The sequence below is a fragment of the Sinocyclocheilus rhinocerous genome, unplaced genomic scaffold, assembly GCF_001515625.1.
Source record: "Sinocyclocheilus rhinocerous isolate Xijiao unplaced genomic scaffold, SAMN03320098_v1.1 scaffold88, whole genome shotgun sequence".
Lineage (NCBI taxonomy): Eukaryota > Metazoa > Chordata > Actinopteri > Cypriniformes > Cyprinidae > Sinocyclocheilus > Sinocyclocheilus rhinocerous.
In genome coordinates, this window is record NW_015652292.1 from 160,252 (window position 1) to 176,376 (window position 16,125).

Below are 16,125 nucleotides of genomic sequence, written 5' to 3' on the forward strand. Positions count from 1 at the left end.
CCTCTGAGATATGCTAGTCTTGCGAGTTTGTTTATAGGGGCAAAGGAAGCAAAGTTTCCTTACTTTAGTAAAGGAAAACCAGTCTCCTCTTGGCTTATATCGAAATCCTCCGCCATTTTTCTTTGCAAATCTTCGGTTTGTACTTCTAATTCGTGACTGGCATTTTGTTTTGTTCTCTCTTCGCATTCGTCATTAATGACGCAACGCCGACGTGCTGCGTCATCCGTTGGAACGGCTTCCGCGTATGACATACCGGAAGTGAGAGAAAAGTGTTTATTACGTTTGAAATATGGATATTTTTCTTACAAAAACACATGGATTTGCTACAGGAGGCCTTTATTCACCACCCGGAGCCGTGTGAGGCACGTTTATTATGGATGCGCGCGCTTTATTTGACGACTTGTGGACTGTTCAACTGCAACACCCGCTGACTGCAATGATAGAGCTTGGAATAGCCAGGACAATTTTTAATATAACTCCCGACTGGATTCGTCTGAAAGAAGAAAGTCATATACACCTAGGATGACTTGAGGGTAAGTAATTTATGGGCTAATTTTCATTTTTGGGTGAACTAACCCTTTTTAAGTGATATATTTCGTGTATAGGCCTATATATTCCTTTTTATGTAAGCCTATTGTTTTATTCTGTTTTCTCCGTTCACAGAAGCACTGCAAGTGTGTGTGATCTGTTGAATCCATCTTACACTATCCTCAGATAAACTCTAATGCTGGGGCATTGCCATTGCGACTTAGCCTACCTATGATGTGTTCACAGCTGAGCGCGGGCATTTCACTCGTTGGATGCGCAAGCATCACATTGCATAGGCCGTACTACTTGAATTCGTGGTTGACAGTAAATTTCAAATATTAAATGGAACGATAAAATAACGTTATTAACCGGATACTGGCCATTTTAAATTTTCGATTCTGTTCGGGAACTATAAAATTTGATTTTGTTTCTGGTTCTGGTTCTGTTCCTGTCAAAATGTTGTTTGTTTACGGTTTTCATTCCTTGAGCCGGTTCAGAGCCCTGCCAAAAACCAAATATTTAGCTGTGCCCCATTACAAAAAATAAACATGACTTAAATGGTTAGTTCACCCAAAAATTAAAATTAGCCCATAAATTACTCACCCTCAAGTCATCCTAGGTGTATATGACTTTCTTCTTTCAGACGAATCTAGTCGGAGTTATATTAAAAATTGTCTTTGATCTTTCAAGCGGTTTAATGCCACTCAGCGGGTGTTGCATGCATTAGTCCAAAAGAAGTTAAATAAAAAGTGCCCATCCATAAAAAAAAGTGTCTCACACGGCTCCGGGGGGTGAACAACGGCCTCCTGTAGCGAATCGATGTGTTTTTGTAAGAAAAATATCCATATTCAAAACTTAATAATCACTTTAATGTAGCTTGCACCAACAGTTGTACACGGAAGCAGCTCAGGGCGGATGATATATGAGGTCAGCTTTGCGCATGCGCTGCTCAGAAGTGACGAACGCGATGGGCTCATTTTCATTTGAACTAACCCTTTAACATCATAGTTTGAACTCTTTCCTCAGCATGACAGTAGGTCAAATTAAAAGTTTAAATCTATTTTCCTAATATTTACATAAATTTAATGTTGACAGCATTTATCAATATTAACTATTCAGTCATGTTACCAGAAAAATTAATCAAAACATTTTTTTCTCTAATTTAAAATAAACATTACAAAATGCAAAGCATTTTTACTTGTATACCTAAAAGTACAATTTGTTTTGTACTTTTTTTGTATTCACCCTAAGACAAAATATGCACATGCATCATGATTTTTGAGAAGGATTACATTGTTTACATCATCACTATCAACACTTTGGAAAGTTTGAGAAATAAACTGTCCTGTCTACTTCATAGATAGTCAAACTCTCAACAACAACAACAACCCACATTCACAACTGCAGAAATAAATTAGTTGCAGCCAGGGTTTGAAATTAACACCCGCCAACCCGCCAAATGCGGGTAAAAATCAGCTGTGGCGGGGAAAGCACTCCAATTGAAGACCCTATAACACAGCGAAACATTCACAGGGGACATTGAGGGCCGGGTAGGCTGGATTTGTCCAGGGACCAATTTTAACCCCAGTCCAGCCCTGTACCCATCACTACGCAACAAATAAAGGCGTGAAATGTAGTAGCCAAATTGGCTGGTGAGTGAAAAAGTTAATTTCAAACCCTGGTTGCAGCACTTTGCTTAACTAAAATGGATCAAAAGAAAGTCAAATAAATCAACCTGCCCTCTCAAAACCAAAGATGTCATCAAACATGCTCTCAAATCATTGCAATCCTTTCACAAACAACACTTAGGAGGACATCTGCAATAAATAAGTGGAGAGGAGGAAAGTACACAGCTAAACATTTATTTATTATGATGTGTTGCATCAAAAAACAACACGTTTTTTGCCTCATGACTGTTGTTGAGCAGCCGCAGGGCCAATTCGTATGTGTTTTCTGTTGTTCATGCAGGTTTAAGACGTGTCACACATCACCAAAAGGAAATGAGAATGAGGGCCAGGGAGAAATCTGATTAAATTAATCTCTTATAAAAGATGTGATAATTTCTTCAAGATTTGGTGGGAAAGTAAGAAAAGTATTCAAAACCACAAGTACATAATGACCCTTACAAAAAGTACTGTGTCTGTATCTGATGGCAATACCACACTGACCACCACATTCATATATTATGGTTTGGGTGAGTCTTACATAAACTGTCAAGTAATGTCATATTTCACCCTGCAATAAAATTTAAGAAAAAAATACATTTTGGACAATAAATGAAATATGTTTCCACAGTCGGGTCCCCAAAATGACATGGCTGTGGGCCCCACTCAGTCTCTGGGCCCTATGCACTCTGTCCCCCTTTGCCCCTGGTTGTGACACCCCTGGCTACTGTCCACCGGACATGAAACAAGACAAAACAGTAGTTGAATATATTTGCAAAGTTCGCTTTTAGAATTCAAATAAAAACACATGTGACTCTAAATGTAAATGTGGTTGACTGCGGTTTATAATGGAGTGGTATAATTAACTTCTTTGATGCTTTTTGTTTTACTTTCTTGAATTTTCCCCCAAAAATGTACATGCTAAATCAATTCAATCCAGCCTATTTTCGCCTTTAACTACAATATTTTTTTTTTCCAGAAGGAGAAGGAACACTGAGAAATGCAGATCCGCAGCATGTGGTGCTACGCAGAGAAAAGGGTGCAATTTGGCCTGTCTCGAGCAATCTTCTGAGATTTACCATCCAACAATAGCCTGATCTATTCTCCACAGTGTTTGAGCATGTGTGTGTGCGCATGCATTTGCACATGTGTTTGTTTTTGTGTGAAATGTTCAGTGGCTCACGTTTCAGTGATGCCTTTCAAAAACCATGTTAACACTTCTTTTTGTTCTTTTTCTTCTGCTGTCTCCTTTAATTGCCGCTCCGCAAATATGAAAGGAAGAAACAACTTTTTCAGCATTCAGCAATTTGGCACATACACATGTGACTGTTTAACAAGCCAACAAGCCTATTTTCGCCTTTAACTACAATATTTTTTTTTTTCCAGAAGGAGCAGGAACACTTTGAGAAATGCAGATCCGCAGCATGCGGTGCTACGCAGAGAAAAGGGTGCAATTTGGCCTGTCTCGAGCTATCTTCTGAGATTTACCATCCAACAATAGCCTGATCTATTCTCCACAGTGTTTGAGCATGTGTGTGTGCGCATGCATTTGCACATGTGTTTGTTTTTGTGTGAAATGTTCAGTGGCTCACGTTTCAGTGATGCCTTTCAAAAACCATGTTAACACTTCTTTTTGTTCTTTTTCTTCTGCTGTCTCCTTTAATTGCCGCTCCGCAAATATGAAAGGAAGAAACAACTTTTTCAGCATTCAGCAATTTGGCACATACACATGTGACTGTTTAACAAGCCAACACTGTCTCACAAAGCTTTGTGAATGCAGGGAAGGTGGCCACATGAAGCCAGTTTAGTAAAAAATTGGCCCTTTCCTCAACAGACCTAACCAGAAATCTTAAATATATACATTTAAGTCTACATACCCATCACAGCATCAATAAAATTGTTTTCACTAGGTTTGTGATTGGTTTTGGAAGATTATTTCATTCTTTCAGAGCTACATCATGGTTGTACAGAAGTAAAAACTAAAGATGGTGCCATATTTCCTTGATTATTTTGCTGCTAGGGCATATGGGAGCTCTGAGTAGGTCCACTCAGAGAGTAACTGGACTTAAACCTCCTTCAGCTCATGCCATTTTATCTCCACATGGCCCTGATCGCAACTGGCCAGACCATGGTTCATCTCCAAAGCAAACACATTAGGTAACATTGAAAAATGTCCAAGTACTCTGCAGGTATCGCTTCACCAAACAGAGAAAGAAAGGAAGAATGCTAGAGCTCTCTCTCCACACTAGCGATGACGTGTTAAAATGATTTCTCATCCCTCGGCACAGCAAGCAGGTTTAGAACACCTCAGGGATGAGCAAAGCTTAGTAATGCTGACACATCTAGAACTGTGTCAACACTTCCAGGCTACTTAATTAACATAAAAAGGATGACACAAAAAAAGTGAGGAGAGCCATTAGTGACTAAATTTCTGCTAACAAATACTGAAGTAGCTGAGCGTGGAACGAAAGCATATTTTAGTTGGGGGAGCTAAAGAAAAATGAACTAGATTTTACAGTTTCTGAGGAAAATGTGAATGGTGTTTGCTTGTGCAATTAGTCACCTACATAACACCAGGGTGCTGAAGGTGGTTGCTAAAACTCTGAAAAATGTGTTGTGAAATTAGACGATATAGGATTTAAGACAAAGAAGTTCAATCCAATGAACGGACTTGTGCATCTATACCTAACAGCTTTGTTTTCATTTACCAATATACTGTCAACGTTAATACATTAATGCATGTGATTAATTTTACAATCCTTAACGCATTAAAATAACTTAACGCAATTAACGCAAAATTACTGAAGCACAATTTCTATTCTAACCCTTTAACCCAATTTTGCTTCTCTGTTTGCGATCAGATCATTTTAAGCCGCTAAACTCCGGTAAAGTTTTCAGTCCAACGATCCAGTAAGCGAATGCATTCAAACAAATTGCTGATTATATCAGAGACTGCAGAGAGAACAGAGACTCGCGTTGCGTTTTCAGTGAATTATTCATTCCAGTGTGTTTGGCTTTTAAACACGAGCTCTGTCATATTCTGTGATTGTCTCTGAAGAGCACGAGCTCTCACGCGTCACACGCGCTGTGTGAAGTACAGACTGAACGGATTGTCAACACATCCCATCGCTGTTGCTGTTGCACTGTACACATAGGCTACTATACAATTCTGATTTTTTTTGTATGTTTTTTCTTTCATATGTGCTTATATGGGCTCCTTATATCATTTGGTTCTTTGGTGTCCTTTTGGAGTACTTTTTTGGAAAGACATCTAAATTTATCTTGAAAAAAGCTGACTATTGTCTGTTTTATCATAGTTCAATCACTTCTAAAAAGTAATGGCACACCTCTCAACTACTTCATCTGAGGTCCATAGTACATTTCTAGAGTTTAGAGTTAATTAAGGATTTGTTACTAAATCCCTATGAAATAGTTTAAGATACAGTAATGATTCATTAGAAATAATTCATGAGTGTAAAAAAAACTATAAGTGATATATGAAAAAGAACACCAAAAGAAAGGTGTCTATGAAATAAAAAGAAACCAAGAAAAGGAACTGAACAAGTTGAGAAATATAAGGAAAGATTGAAAAACACTGAACATTTTTATCATTTAAATTCACTGTGGAAATAAAGAGAAATTAGAAAGAGAGTGACAGAAACAGAGATGTAAAGAGAGGAAGACAAAAGCAGCAAAAAGAGGAAGTCTAGAGAAAACACATTTTTGTAGTAAAACAACAGAACAAAAAGAGTAAAGTCCATTTTATACTCTCCTGATTTCTCTAACATGATGGAATAGCTCTGATAATGATAGAAAAACTCTGGAACAAACAGTCCAGGGTGCCAATACACTAACACAAAGAAACCACGGGATCCACACATGAACACACACACACACACACAGGGATTCACATTCCTCATTCATCTTAACTCTTCATCGCCTGCTAAAATAACCGTAATGTTGCCCAGATCTGCTTTGGAGTCCCCCATAAATAAACCAGGAGAAAAAAAGCACTGCATCGCTGTTTCAGCATATAACTTCAATTCCAGCAGAAATGTGAAGAGTGTCACGTCTAATAAAGATCACAGCAGTTTTAACATGCTACAACTCCTCTCTGTTTCTACATCAGGGGTGCTCAACCCTGTTCCTGGAGATCTACCTTCCTGCAGAGTTTAGCTCCAACCCTGATCAAACACACCTGAACCAAGTAATTAGGATTAGGGCTGTGTGATTAATCGAAATCGAATCGAAATCGCGATTTGAGACGTTGCGATTTGAGACTCGAAATGACAGACAATGAACAAAAAAGGTAATTTCCAAGAGCTGCGTCTCCAGCGCATATCAAAAGCTCCCTTATCGGTTCTGTTTTCAGTACTGGAGAATAAAAGATACATTCTTAGATGTTTTTGTTAGTACGTGAACGTTATCTTACACATTTTATCTCCCCAACAGATTAATTTGAAATAAGTTTATAATGCATGTTGGCTATTCCCAATTCAGAAGAGCGCACACACAGCCTGTGTCTGTGAATGCTTCTCATACTCGCTCCTCTCTGCCCCACGCGGCGCGAATCCCGCGTCACGGACGAGCCGTTAATGCTTGCTGCACTCACGCAGCCTGTCTCGTAATGCTCGTTTATACTCGCACCCGGCTCCGCACCGCAAGTCTTCACGAGCGCATCTGGCAGTATGGATGAGGCTTGGCGCAACCTGTGTCGACTCGCGCCTGGCTCTGCGTTTAAAACGAATGTAAATTCAGTCTAACTGCTTGCTAATTTCACTTGGATGAAATGAAACATTCAGCACATTTTCCACTTGTTCTTAAAATCCCAAATACTTAAAATTAATAAATCAGCCTATGTAACATATGTAGTACTTTAATAATTGACTTAAGAAATACAGTTCTTTATTTATAAAAAATAAACAAATATTTTCTGTGAAATTCAGTAATTAAGTTAATTCTTTAAAAGTAGTTATACCATTATAATCTTGCCTGCTGAAAAAAAACCCCAATAGAACCCCTCCCAAAACGCAATAACAAATGTAATGGATTTCAGGGTTATAATTGGAATTTGTTTGGTTTTAATGTAAACTATAATGGTGTCTACTAGTATTTGATAGATTCTATTCGTGGGATGTAATCTGGCAGATGGCAACCAATAGAACAACAGTAATTCCTATTGGAATAATGCCCAAAACAAAAAGGAATTTTGTAATGGTTTAATGGAAACTATAAGAATTTCTGTGATGGTTTCTATTGTTTTTTTCAGCAGGGTAATGATACCCATAATGTGCTGCACATTATTGACAATATTGAGCTGAAGCTTGACTTTGCAAATTTAAAATCGCAAATCAAATCGCAATCGCAATATCTGTCAAAAAAAATCGCAATTTGATATTTTCCCCCAAATCGCACAGCCCTAATTAGGATCTGAAGGAGCACTTGATAATTACAGATAATTACAAGTGTGTTTGATAAGTGTTGGAACGGAACTCTGCAGGAAGGTAGATCTCCAGGACCAGGGTTGAGCACCCCTGATGTAGAAACAGAGAGGAGTTGTAGCATGTTAAAACTGCTGTGATCTTTATTAGCCTGATCTACATTAACCCCGGCCTACAGCAACACCATTACAGTCATCAAAGTACCACTTGTGTAACATTTTCACCTCTTTCAACAATAATTCTCACAGTGATTACTGTCAAACTTCCAAGGTTCCTGTTGGCATGCATATTACCTACTTTTTTTCAGCATCTCACGCCATGAGCACTACATTTTAAAAGGTGTATTCAATAGTTTGTTGCTAATTTTAAAAATGTTACGCATTAAGAAATGAACAGCGTTTTTGTGAAGAGTCATCTGAATAGTACACATGCTAAAATGATGTGACCTGCAATGTTTCACTAAATCACTTTTTTTTTTGGTTAGACAGGTAAGGGAATTAATTATTGTGCAGAGTGCACTCTAAAAAGCACTTGTATTTACAAAAAAATAAAAATTCAGAGACAATAATGTTTGGTAGTAGAGTGCCTACTACCTTTGTGGTATCGGCACTTAAAAACATTTAGAAAAGTAATGCATATATTAAAGACCTACTCAATGCCACTTTAAAATGAAGCAACAAATAAAAATACTTTTTGACACACAAGAGGTCATAATTGTTTAGTTTTAAAGCACTGGACCAGTCTAATGAATCTTGGGACATACAGTATGACCAAGTGCATTAAGTGTTCAACTAGCTGAATTTGAAGCATGAACACGTATTGTGATGTAAATGCCCACCTCACTAGTCAGACCCACTGCCCCATGGATCTTAGCGATGTGTCCCAGCCACCAAGGGTTCTTCTGACCCACATTTCTTAGCGTGGACAGGAAGGGAACGAGAGAGGCGGGGCTTGCCTGAGCCACGTTCACCAACACACCCAAAGCAGTGTCACCTAGATCACTGTCACTGACATAACCAATCAATGATGGCACCAAAGACGACAATACCTGAGGAGACAAAAAGATAAGGCCAAACTTAACCCTTATAATGCATTCAAAATCTGTTTGGAACTACTGTATATATATATATATATATATATATATATATATATATCCTTGCTGTCTATGGGAGTGACAGAGAACTCTCAGAATTAATCAAAAATATCTTAATTTGTGGTCTTACAGGTTTGGAACAACATGAGGGTGAGTAATTAATGACAGAAATTTTATTTTTGGGTGAACTATCCCTTTAAAGCACTTTTACAGTTCTCTGTGAGGGCACATAAGGACATGCTATCTGGCCTCTTGACAGTCAGGATGTAATAAAAATAGTAAAGACACCACAAACACACTCATTTGGTCCTGAACTTTTCTTTCATCAGAGGTCCCTTATGCTTGTAATCGTGTTGTATAAGAACCACAGCACTCTAGTTGGTTGATTTCAGTGCCGCCCACTCATTAACCAGAGCGCCTGGTTCCTATATGAATTTGCAGAGAAAAACTAGTGAAGATAGTAACAGGAGAAAAAATGTGGAGCAGAAGGAAACTCGCAATCATACTCCCGCTATGGACAGTTTATCTAGATTTATCTGTCTGTTATAGCAAAGCAGTGGTGACCTTCAAAAAGAACAGTGACTCACAGAAGAAATACAGATCATCAGTGAAATCTTGTGCTGGTTGACATTCATGTCTGACAAACTGCAGTGACGACTAGAGGCAGATGAGCCACATGGGTTACATGAGCTCTTTTCTCCAGCATGAAATGAATCCAACTACACCCTTTTAGCAAGGATTTGCTTAGTCCTCTCATTTTTCCTTGTGAAACACTTCACCTTTGAATTGGCAGTGGTTGAGAGGACAAAGAGAGGATCTGGTGGAGCTGGGAGGGCAGCAGACAGGACGTCCTGTGAGAAGCAGGATTACCAGCCTCTGTCAGGATGTGAAAACCACTGACTAATCTTAATTAATCCCGTTTGCTTCCAAATCGCTGTATAAACTAGCAGCACTGGGACAGAGAGCGTCTGGGGTATCTACTCCCCCACGTGATTTCTGATGTACTATGAAAGAAAGTTATTGGTGTACCTGTCTATTTGTTTATCTGTCAATCCATCCATTTACAAAGAAAACCTATTATGAATTTCTATGCTAGTCTATGCTGGCAGGTGCTGGTTCAGTGTTGTTCAAGTTGGCAGACTGGAATAGTCACACCGCTCATCAACGGATCCTAGCTGCTGAAGCTGAAATATGACCAGTGACAAGTATTGTTGGTTATGCCAGATAAAATACACTGTATATATAACGTCTGCATGAATGCAAATAAAGAATAAAGAATCAGTATTTCTTTAGATTCATGGTTAGCCTATTAATTGAGTGTCACCAGAAAGTACAGAATTTAGTGTGCTTATTCAAAGTATATGCACATAGATTCTAAACGTAATGTTAAAATAAAGGGGTTGAAATAAAGTTTTAGTAAAAATAAAAATATTTTGCTACTCTGTGAGGCTATAACCATATTTAAGATTAGTGATACATAGGGATGTAACGATTAACTGCGAGCCGGTTGGAAATCGATTTAAATATGTGACGATTCAAATCGGTTGAGATGCTAAACCAGTCGCGATTCATTTAGAGGTAGGAGGTTATAAGAATCCATGTCTGAGGGGAACTTCATGTCTTTAGAAAAGTTTAGATGGTATTATTTTCGTTTCCTCTTGCCTCTGTATAATGCATATTAAAGTTCATAAGTGCAGCGCTGCTTTGTTTACAGCGAAAACCAATGAAACGCTTTAAGCGCCACCTGCTGGCAGAGAGTGAATCTGCGTCTCATTCAGCTCAGCTTTCATGCAGATATTTTTTATGTATAGTTTCACAAAACTGAAGTCAAACCATTCTGTTTCTGCTTCAAATTTCGAAATTATACAATCTAATTTAGATTAAAAACTGCTCATGTTGCATGTATGCAGCATCTTTGTTTGGATCATGATTAAAATGCAGTGGTTGCCTCTAATTTTAAATGGAAAGAGCACAGACAAAGCCTTATTTTGTTTATATGAAGATATTTATTTTATTTGTGTTATTTATTTTATTTGGGGCTTGTTTTAAATTTTCAATTTAGTTTTGTTATTTACATTTACATTATATTTAAATTGTGTCGTTTAGCAGACGCTTTTGTCCAAAGCGACTTACAAATGAGGACAATAGAAGCAATCAAAACCAACAAAAGAGCAATAATATGCAAGTGCTATATTAGTATATTATTATAGTGTTATATTTCAGTTTGACAAAGAAATGTGCAGCATTTTGTCCAAGCAATAATAAAAGGACACATTTAATTTATAATTTGTCTTAAATCTCATTTTATTAAAAAACAATCGTGAATCGAATCGAATCGTGAATTGAATCGAATCGTGAGTTGAGTGAATCGTTACATCCCTAGTGATACAATTAAAGGGTTAGTTCACCCCAAAATGAAAATTCTGTCATTAATTACTTACCCTCATGTCGTTCCAAACCCATCTTCCGCCATTTTGGAGAGTACCCATGAACGTAATCAGCGTTATTTACGCTTAGGGGAAAGCGTGCGTATGCATTGTGATACTCGCTAAAATGGAGGAAGACGTAACTCAGGGGAGAAGAATTGTTGAAAAAATTATGTTATTTTTGTTTTCTTTGCGCTCAAAAAGTATTCTCGTAGCTTCGCAAAACTGAAGTTGAGCCACTGATGTCACATGGACAGTTTTACCGATGTCCTTACTACGTTTCTGGACCTGGGAACATTACAGTTGCGTTGCTGTCTATGCAGGGTCTGAGAGCTCTCACATTTAATCAAGAGCTCTCACATTTCATTAAAAATATCTTAATATGTGTTCCGAAGATGAACGAAGGTCTTACGGGTTTGGAACGACATGAGGGTGAGTAATTAATGACAGAATTTTCATTTTTGGTTGAACTATCCCTTTAAATAATCAGCCATAAAAAATCCCACTTTTTTAAGCACTAATCTGAATATTGGGATGGATTTGGCTTAGGAATGACAATATTAATCCTTGAAAATAGTACCATTTTTAATTAAATTCTCATTTCCTATTTCGGTAAATGTAAATGAAAGGAAATGGCAACAGATAGGCTACATTATTGTAAAATAATGCCTCATAATCTTTCCTAATCTTACTACTATGCAGGCATCCAGTGTGTTCACTGATGAGATGAGTGATATGCATGTGCTTATTGCCCAATGCAAAATTAACTCCTCATGACAGTGCATTCTTCTGACTCCACACATCTGCTATTTGCCAGCAGGCTACCCCTCAATCCCCCTTAAAAGCTTTTCAAAATGTAAAAAAACAGATGACTGGTTCTGTTTCTGCCAAAAGTGTGGTTTCCCCTTTTCTTTTCCTGTAAATTCGTCTTCACTCAGAGCCGGGGGGGGCAAGCAGCTTAGGATGTGTTTTCTGATATTTCCCCATCCATTTGGCGGATACTCAACTATGGTATCGCTAGAGGTGTCAACCATCAAACTGTTTTACCATGTTTGACCTTGTACTGCAGCTGTCTGCTTTAAAATAAATGCTAAATCACTCAATTCATACTCATTTATGTATCCACCCCTCCACTCCCTTGGTGCCCTTCAAATTCTTTTTCTGTTGCCCAGAATAACTCACCTTGACCAGCCTTCATCCTCAAACACCACGTTCATTCTTTCGCTCACTCATTTGTCTCTCTTTCACTCACCAGGGGGTGAAGGTCAGAGATCATCTGCAGTAGTCTGAGCAGGTGCTGTCTGCCGGCCTGGTCCAACTGGGACATCATCGCCGTCAGCTCACGGATGTGTTGATGGATGGGCTCTGGTTGTCGTGGATACACAGATGGCAGCACTCTCCACAGCATGGCATTACCTATCAAAACCAATAATTAATCAATACAGCACACTTCTCTTATGGAAAAATGACCATCGTAGCCATAATTTACGCAAAAATACCATAGTTATTGTTAGTAAAGTAACACACAAACACACAAAAAGTGAAAAACACAATGAATGATGAATTGAACCTCCAGCAAAGTGCAAAGAATTTGGACTGTGGTGAAAATGTGCATGTAATTTCCCCTGCGAAACTGAGTGAGGGCTGATTCATTATTTAAGCCCTTTTCTTGATAAATGCACTGTTGTTGTTGTTTGGATTTTATTGCCATTTGTTTCCTCATTAATTTAGTTGAAAATGCCAGGCCTTGCTCTTTTAGCTGACACACATATGGCAAAAATGATCTCACAGAGTAAAAAGACTTAAAACATAAAGTCGTGATTTATACTAAAAGAGCACAAAGATTTGGAATTAAAAATTAAGTGTAAACAGATAGGTAAATTTAGGTCATTTAAAAGCCATTCTTCATCTGGAAACAATCTATAACTTGGTGAATCTGAGCACAAGAAAGGTCTTGGTTTGCAGTTTGAGGAGCTCCATGAAATAAGTGTAGGAACAGGAAGTGAAAAGACACCATGATGCTAGATCATGGAGTTGAGTTGCGAATGGATGGCACCAGTACCAATAAAATCATAGAAGAGGGTTTCAAGTACCAGTCAGTAACCTCTGAAGTGTGACAGTTATGACAACATGTGGCACATTTCACTACTGCAGACAAAAAAATCCATTTGAAAAACAAATCAGATTTGCATGCTGTGAAAAACAATCATGTAAAACTAAATTTGCAATAGCCCTTTTAAGCAAAGACTGTAGCAAAACTCCAAAATTTCCCTTAGATGCTATGTAATGGGCCGTTGAAAAGTTTACTGGAAGATTATGGTGAACAGACTTTGATGAATTAGTCTACCAATTTCCATGACCGAGCTCTTACTAACACTCTGATTTAGTGTCATGAACAATTTTTACTGATCATTCACTTACCTGCTAAAAGAAATGCCACTTCATCATAAACAAAATATGGTAGGAAACTCCCACCCAACATCAACAACAAATCTAATCTCTGCACTGGCAAGCCATCTAAGTCAGGGCGGTCGGTTAGCGGACATAATTCTGAAAACGAGATGTTTCGTCTGGCTCAGGGGGGACATTTAGGATTGCAGAAGACCTGCCCACCTGTTTCTACACACAGCGGGTGATATTAATGAAGGATTAGTGTTATACATAACCTTTCATAATGAGACAGCTGCGGAAACGTTGCTGGCCCAAGACAGTTAATTGGAAATATCGACATTCACTTTCAAAGACCACATGAGATAAGTCATTTAATCTTTGCCAGGTGTTTTGAAAGAAGGTGTCTTTATAGTTTTAGATAAATTTCAACCACTAACGAGTATAACTAAAAGCAAGTAACCAAAAGTTATAGCCGTTTCCCTAGAGTTTTTCTACATCCATATGTATGTGATCTATGTTTTTCCAGCCATATGAGCAAAGGTTGTGCCAAAAAAGAAAAACACAGCTTATCTGACTATATGTTAATATTATCGTCTGATGTACAGCAGATGTAGATTACTATAGTTTTTTTAAATAGTTATATATATATATATATATATATATATATATATATATTACAAATTGCATTACAAATTGCGAGAGATAGACAGTAACGTAATACATTATGTGTGTGTGTGTGAAAACATTACAGTACATTATTGTAGCAAATAAGTAAGTTATTTAATATATATATTAATTTTTTTTAGAAAGTCAAAAAACTTTTCTTTTTTTTTTTGTTCCATATCATTAAATAAGATCCATTTTTATAATGGACTAAAGCCTAACCAAATAACCAAAAGTCAGGATCTGTTTTGAAAAACAATCAGTTCTAAAAAGGAGAAATTTAGACCACTTCACGGCTGTTTTTAACTGTATAATTCTTGTCTGCACAGCATCTACTGTAAATGTTTCATTGCATCTAGCCTGAAATATTCCTTTAAATCAGCAGTAACACATTTGGTTCAGTACAACATATAACAATGAGCACTCCATGTACAATAAATTACAAAAATTGATTTCAAGGGAATGATAAACATACAGGTGTTCATTTGAATATTTCCTTCCTGCTCAGCCCACTTTTTGGGTTGTAGGTGTGAGGTTGTCATGGATTATACTGTGGATTATACATGGACTTCATTGTCCGAGCTTTGCCGTCAATTATGGTGCAGGTTCTGTTGGAATTTCATGATCAGCACTTTTCATTCCAAGGTGGCAGATTGACGGCATTAGCCAAAGTTGACCTTCCACAGTGTTCCCTTCAGACAACAAGACCAGTCATTCACATTTGTACTGTCCAGTAACCCTGGCCCGAGTTCACATTCAGATACGCCTCCATACTTTTTGCACCAGGCAACAAGAAGTAGACCTTCTCAGTAGGGAACAACATTAATGTGGAAATGTTGTGGGTTATGATCTTTATCAGAGAAAATTCATACAGAACAGAGAATGTGTTGATAAGTAAAATTCTGTTAATGGACTAATGATTAATGTAAAGCTCACATTCTGGAAAGATTTGTTGGCATGCTGATGTTGTCGCAAACCTGGCTGCGTAAGCAGAAAAATCCATCCGTTGCAGTTAAAGGCATTTTGTGTTGCAGACATATTAATGTCGACCTCACAAAGGGTACATGTCATGGGACCTTTCTGTTTCCATAAAACGCCACTTATGCCTGCACATGAAATATATCAGCCATGCATCAGTCCAAAAAGTTTTGAAAGCATCAAATCATTTGCAGTTGGGTGCGGAGTCTTTGTTTCTGAGTAAATGTGCATGACTGTAAAAGTGGTGCCTGTGATTTGCACCAAAATGACAGCAAATTTCTATGACCCAAACCCCAGCACCCCACAGGAAACAAAAAACAGAATCTGAGCCTTTCTGACAAGCATGTTTTCTTTATGATTTATCATCTGTAATAATCAGGACCCATTATTTCTACCCAGTACAAAATTTTAAAACACATTATTCATTAATAAGATGAAATAAGAGACCATGAGAATGAACAAGATGTTTTCGGCGATGTAAAAAAAGTCAAACTAATCAGGATTTTGGGGTTAGGTTTTTGAACAGTGGTCCTAATCGGCAGATCCTAATCGAGAACCGGAAGCATGTCTGGTTTTCCAAGAGTGGGATATGGACTGGAGAAAAGGATTGGGACTAGGAAAAGGAGGGGAGGTTAAGGCTTGGATTTATACCTATTCACAATTTATAACAATTTTAATCACTGGTGGTAACAAGATCACTGTACTTACAGTAGTTGCTAGTAAGTGTTGCTAGATGTGTTTCTGTCACTGGATGCCCCTCCCTGTTGAAAAAACCAGCATATGCTGGTTAGGTATGTTTTGAAGCATAGCAGCTGGTTTGAGCTGGTTTAAGTTGGTCCTAAGCTGGGGTGCATTTCTCAAAAGCAAATATGGTCGTAAAGTATGTCATTACCAATAGAGTTCAACGGAATTAACGGCCATAGTTAGCTAAGATGGTTTTG

General features: G+C 37.9%; 1 protein-coding gene across 1 annotated transcript in view; it reads right to left on the bottom strand.

The window, feature by feature from the left end:
• LOC107714444 (ventricular zone-expressed PH domain-containing protein) overlaps window positions 1–16,125 on the bottom strand; it is a 101,729-nt gene that overhangs the window by 50,811 nt on the left and 34,793 nt on the right. Inside the window, exons 5-6 of the mRNA XM_016520276.1 lie at window positions 12,405–12,568; window positions 8,472–8,681 (exon numbers count right to left, since the gene is read on the bottom strand). Of these exons, the coding sequence (XP_016375762.1) occupies window positions 8,472–8,681; window positions 12,405–12,568 (374 nt within the window). The remainder of the gene's footprint in view (window positions 1–8,471; window positions 8,682–12,404; window positions 12,569–16,125) is intronic.